Source organism: Gekko japonicus, unplaced genomic scaffold (genome assembly GCF_001447785.1).
Source record: "Gekko japonicus isolate JY-2015 unplaced genomic scaffold, Gekko_japonicus_V1.1 scaffold3630, whole genome shotgun sequence".
Classification (NCBI taxonomy): domain Eukaryota; kingdom Metazoa; phylum Chordata; class Lepidosauria; order Squamata; family Gekkonidae; genus Gekko; species Gekko japonicus.
Window position 1 is genome coordinate 39,520 of NW_015163719.1, and position 6,331 is coordinate 45,850.

A 6,331-nucleotide genomic window follows, 5' to 3' on the forward strand; every position below is an offset into this window, starting at 1 on the left:
ATATGCACAAAAGGGAGTGACTGATTCACTTTGCAGCAGAAGGACGATGAGGACTCCCGGAACGGCTCTAGGAAAGAGACGCGGGATGTAGCAAACGGGAGGGGGAGTCTTAAATATCCTTCCTTTGTGCTGGAAGGATGCACGAAAAACACTGAATGGGAGCAGGGGGATCGGTCAGGGAAAGAAGCATCTGAGAGCAGCCCCCTCCGAGCTACAAAGTTAACTCCCCGCTGACCTTTGACCCACCAAAGCTAATACAGAGGGGTCTCCCTGTGCCTGCAAGACTCGGAGGGGGCAGCTGGTCTGGACGGAACCCCCACCCTGACTGAAGGGCTTCCCATTTCCAGAAGGGGCGGCAGCTCAACAGAATAGCTCTTCCCTCCAGATGTGCAGATGGAAACGAGAGCCCCAAAATGGCAACTGGAGACACGATCCGCACTGGGTGGGCAGGCAGGACGACGGCCTGGCACAGAAACAACACTGGGTCTTCCGCTCCTGGTCGCTGTCCGCTCCTTGGTCACATATGGCACCACTGTAGGAGGCGTGACGGCCCAGCCTGTAGGCTCCCCACTGTGTTCCGCACCCCACGTCGTGCCCCTGTACGGCGGGAACAGGGACTCCGGCTCGCCCCACTTGAGACGGGAGGAGTCTGGCTCTGGCATGAAGGCGCCACACTCACGCCAGCAGGCGGCTGTACTCTGCAAGGGCGGAGGACTTCTTCACACCGTCCCAGATGCGTGCCGCGTAGTGGAACCTGCCCGAGAGAAAGAGAGGAGTCACAGTGAGATTCCCCTGCCTTCCGAGTGCTCAGTTCTGCAGTGTCGTTGGGCCAGGGCTGCACACCTCCAAAGAACGGGCGTGCAGAACAAACAACGTCAAATATGATAGTATGTACTTCTGCATCTTGTGCTTGGTTGTTAAGACCCGCTTCGAAACACACGGAGGAAAAGGTTGAGGCCTCAAAAACAGAATAGAGGGGAGTGTATCAAAACATGCATCATTTTTGTTTCATTATCAGGTGGGGTGTCACCTGACGCTGCCACCACTCTGGATTTAGGATCCTTTGAGAAGGCCCAGAGCACCCTCCCAAGACCTTCAGACCTTCCTTTTGGCCGAATAATAGGCAGAGTACAACAAGGAAAAGGTTTATTTTATACAGGGGTCATTTCGTAGAAAAAGAGCTAGGGGAACTCATTAGCATAACTCATTAGCATGTGCCACACCCCCTGACATCAGGGGCCCAGCGGTGGACCTGCAAGACCAGCGGGAGTGCGAGGAAGCCCCGCCAAGGCCCTCCCTGGCCCCAGGCAGGCAGGGGTGGGGAGAGGCGGGGAGGAAGCAACTTACCCTCCCTCTTCTCCTGCCTCCTCCTGGCTGAATGAGGGCTGGAAGCGGGGCGGTCGGAAGCAGGGGGCGGGGCTTCATCATGTGTCCCGCCCCCCTGCACCTCACCCGGGGGAACTGCGTTCCTCTGCGTTCCCCCCCGAAATGACCTCTGATTTTATAGGAGGTCAAACCACAAGGTGCAGAATAGTAACAGTGAGAAGGTGAAAAGAAATCAAATGCCCTAATGCATCTAAATATATACTGTCCCTAGCTCACTATCTCGAGTGGCCTTACACTACTCACCCTTCCCTAGGGGCTGTGGGAGGGGGAGAGAGAACACACTGACTCTTCTTCCTGCAGCAGCCTTCCTTCTGGCTCTGCCCTCCGGGAAGAAGAACAGCTTCTGCTCTGGCACCAGCCCTTTTGTTCCCCAACCCTCTTCTTCCCTATTGGTCAATTTTGGCTCCAAAACCTCTCAGGGGCTTCTGGGAGTTGTAGGCCCAGCCTCACCTACTGCTAGCCAGGCTTTCTGGGCCTAGTAGGCCTCTGCCCAGATCATGACATCATCTTATTTATTCCCTTCATTTATACGCCACGTTTCTGCACAGCTGGGGATCCCTAAAGCAGCTTATGTCGGTCTCTTCTCCATTTTATCCTCGCAACAATCCTGTGAGGTAGGTTATATCAAAAGTAGGTGACTGAACTAGAAAGGGAATACAGTGAACAGAACCTGTATAATATAGCCAAAGCTAAACACTGTATGTACATAACAATTTTTAATGAAATAATTGCAGTTATTTTAATGAAGTTTCACACAATGTTTCCAAGTATTCAACAGCTGTCTCTTATACATGATCCTTCTCATAAACATGTTTTTTTAAACAAGCAAGTCACTAAATAATACGAGTATATAAACAACGTCAGTTTTCAAGGAAGCCTGTACTATACGCTATGAAACAGTCCTGTATAGTCCACAATCAAGTAATTGCCACAATAAAACAATCCTTGTTCCTTAACGCGACTCGCCGATGCCGTGGGTTTGTCTGGATCTGGAGGTGTTCTGCGCTTTTAGAGGGTTTAGTCAAAACAAAGGCTGAAAGCTGAATATACAAAAGTTGAACTGAAGTTGCACTTGGAGCTTGACTGAGTGTGGCTGAGAATGTATGTCGAATTGAAGTTATATTCTAATGCAGATCCTAGGCATTTATTCATACTGTGGAGCAATGTTCCCTCTAAGCTGTGGAGTTTTGTGAGCAAAAATTCTACTTTGTGAGCTACTGGCATTAAAGTTGTGAGTGAGCGATTTGGCTACTGCATAAATTAGTTTGCTCTGGAGCCATCCTGCCTGAGCTAAGACAAAAATGTGTGAGCTGGAGGCTAAAAAAACTGTGAGCTAGCTCACACTAACTCAGCATAGAGGGGAAAATGCTGTGGAGATTACTTGATTGTGGACTCTACGGGACTGTTTCATAGCATATATTACAGACTTCCCTGAAAAGTGATGTTGTTTGTGTACTTGTATTATAGTATTTAGTTACCTGCTTGTTTTTTTTAAAATGGCACGTTTATGAGAAGGATTGTGATACTTATGAAATGAATAAGAGACAACTGCTGAATGCTTGGAAACACTGTGTGAAACTTTATTGAAACAATTGAAATTGTATATATAAAAAATTGTTCTGTACATACAGTGTTTAGCTTTGGCTATATTATACCGGTACACGATAGGTGACTGGCAGAGTGGGGATTCGAACCTGGGTCTCCCAGATCATAGTCTGACACACTACTCCCTACACCCAGAGGTCGATTCGGGGGGGATCGCGGGGGATTGCAGTTCCCCCAGGTGAGGTGCGGGGGGGCGGTGTACATGACGAAGCCTCGCCCCCTGCTTCTGGCCGCCCCGCTTCCGGCCCTCATGGAGGCAGGAGAAGAGGGAGGGTAAGCTGCTTCCTTCCCGCCTCTCCCCACCCCTGCCTGCCTGGGGCCAGGGAGGGCCTTGGTGGGGCTTCCTCGCACTCTCGCCGGCCTTGCAGGTCCACCGCCGGGCCTTATGATGTCAGGGGGTGTGGCATATGCTAATGAGTTATGAAAAAACCCCGATACTCTTTGTGGACTCCGAAGCCCCCCTTCCATCCTCCTCCCATTACCGTTTGCTCACCAGTTTTTCTCCGTCAGGATGGTGTGGGAGAGCTGAGGCCGAGACATGGACATGATCTGGCTCCGGAGCTTGGCGATCAGAGATGGGAAACTGGGGTGCCCCTTGTAGCCGGGCAGGAGGGAGAAGAGCGGGCCACTGCTAGGGGCTGTGGGAGGGGGAGAGAGAACACACGGACTCTCACCTGCTGCTTTTTTCAAGAATACGCGGAACTAGTCAATCACGCGACAAATACACGGAACTCAACATTAACAAACCAGGGGGAGGGAGCAAAATACAAAATGAAATCTAAATAAATATATATATATATATTTACAGCTATTGTGATGCACCTGAAGCTTTTGAATAGACTGCGGGTTCTCCTTTCCCCAGGACGACTGCAAGGACTTGGGGGTGGGGAGCAAGCTGCAGAAGGATTAAAGCGAGGATGTTTGGTGGCTGGGAGTCCTCTCAGTGCATGTTTATTGGGGGGGGGGAAGAGTTTGATTAAAGGATTTTATTTAATTCACTTATACCCTGCCTTTCTCGCCAGTGGAGACCGAAAGTGGCTTACGTCATTTCTCCTCTGTTTTATCCTCACAACAACCCTGCGAGGTACATTAGGCCGAAAGAGTGGTCGCCCGGTGAGCCTCCATGGCAGGGTGAGGATTCAAACCCAGGGCTCCCAGATTCTAGTCTGACACTCTTAACCCCTGCACCACGCAGGATTTGTGCTATGTGCGCCAGGATCTTTTTAAGTGATCATATTTATTAACACATTTATACCTCGCCTTGGGTGGCTTACAACAATAGTTAAGAGGCGAAACCAGAATAAGATAACAGACCCCAAATGTCTCCCTTCCGTTTCAAAGATGCCTGCCAATTCAAACTCCCTCAAAAGCCCTGGCAAACGGGTCAGATTTGCAGTGTCTATTGAAGGTCTCCAAGAACTGAGGCAGACCATGACAGGGAGAGCAGAAGTGGTTACATCAATACTTAGTTCTCGTGCCCATTTCTTACATGCCCAAGGAAATGCTGATCGAAAGCAAGAAATTGCAAGTAGATAAATAGGTACCACTTTGGTGGGAAGGTAACAGCGTTCCGTACGCCTTGGTGTTTAGTCATGCCGGCCACATGACCACGGAAACGACTTCGGACAGCGCTGGCTCTTCGGCTTTGAAACGGAGATGAGCACTGCAACCCTAGAGTCGGACTCGAGTGGCTTTCGAGCAAGGGAACCTTTACCTTTTTACTTTGGGGTCAGGCAGCAATTTTTCTCCAGGCCAGTTTGGCCGGGGGTCCTGGAGGTTTTTTGGGCATGGAGCAGGGGTAACTGGGGGTGGGGGGGGGGAGGCATTTGTGAATTTCCTGCATTGTGCAGGGGGGCTGGACTAGAGGTCCCTTCTGACTCTATGATTATGGGAGGGGGTACGCCTCACCTCTTCAGGGAGCCCATTCCACACAGCCAGAGCTACGAGGGGAAAGGCCCAGGCACTGGCCAATGACAGACAGGCCACCTTAAGCAGTGGGATAGCCAACAGATGGCTGCCTGGAAATTGGGGTTGACGCACAGTGTCCGGAAGTCATCCTGGTTCACCACGATTGCCTTAGTGGCCCTTCCTTTGTTGCTCGGCTCACTCAACATGAGCCGTTCGCCACTCTCTGCCAGCCTCGCAGCACAGTCTCCCTCACCGTGTGCTGTGGCCTGGATTACGCAGGTAAGCGTGTTGGGCGCCGATCAGGGGGGTCCAGCCCAGTGGTGGGAGGAAGAGTGGCTTGGACTCATCGCCATTCACATGACCAGAAAGAGGGGTAGGGAGGAATTGGGGTTCCTTACCTGCTCTGGGCAAGGCGTCGTCTGCATCCGTGTCCGTGGAAGGCAGCAAGAACAGGTTGACCTCCGTGTCCAGGTAACTCGGGGGCAGGCCGGGGAAGATGTTGCAGTCCAGCATGGAAAGGGTGCCTGGTAGGAGGGGGGGGAAACAGCTTAGCCGGACACGTCTATTCACAGACACACGAGATGCATTTTTGGCTGCGATGGTCCAGGCGAGCCCAATCACATCAGATCTCAGAAGCTAAGCAGGGTCGGCCCTGGTTAGTCCTCAGGTGGGAGACCACCAAGGAAGTCCAGGGGCTGCTACACAGAGGCAGGCCATGGCCAACCACCTCTCTCCGTCTCTTGCCTTGAAAACCCTGCAGGGTCACCATAAGTCAACTGTGACCTGATGGCCCTTCTCCTCCATCCCCATAGCCACAGGGGTTGTCATTACATAAAGGCACTTCTGAGTTCTGTTTTCTGTTGCCCCAGAAGGTCGGACCAGAACTAACAGGTTGAAATTAAATCGGAGCGGTTCCTCGGTAGAGATGTGAAGGCCCGGAAAAAACACAGAAAAATTTGGGGGGAAAACGATTTCCCCCCGTTTTTTCCCTGAAGACTTTTTTGGTTTTTTTGATCTAATTATTGTGCACTGAGGACAAGCAAGTCCTTGGTTACAAACTGAACTCTCCAATGCAAGAACAAGATGCATTTCTTCCTTTAGGAGGTGCTATTGTCAGAAGAAAAGAAAAAGGTTTCAGTTTTGTTTTTGCATGTGGGTGGGTATTCTGTTTGTAATAATTGTTTGGATACACTATATTTTTAATATGCTAGTTGTGATAATTTCATGCCAAGTAAAAATGTCCATAGTCATATTTTATGTTCCTAAAGTAACAGAATGACTTTCAATCTAGAAAAGACAAAAGAAATGCTAATGTAGCATTTTCTTCAATTTTTCTGAAAATTTCCGTTTCCCCCCCCCAAAAAATGGAAAAAAACCGGGTTTTTTGCTTCAAAATGTCCAGAAATTTTACATCTCTAGGTAGAGCAGCTAG

General features: G+C 50.2%; 1 protein-coding gene across 1 annotated transcript in view; it reads right to left on the minus strand.

Moving 5' to 3' along the window:
- SMG9 (SMG9 nonsense mediated mRNA decay factor) overlaps positions 1–6,331 on the minus strand; it is a 31,588-nt gene continuing 25,257 nt past the window's right edge. The window contains exons 12-14 of the mRNA XM_015407864.1: positions 5,298–5,423; positions 3,485–3,629; positions 1–754 (exon numbers count right to left, since the gene is read on the minus strand). Of these exons, the coding sequence (XP_015263350.1) occupies positions 676–754; positions 3,485–3,629; positions 5,298–5,423 (350 nt within the window). The 3' untranslated portion in view covers positions 1–675. The remainder of the gene's footprint in view (positions 755–3,484; positions 3,630–5,297; positions 5,424–6,331) is intronic.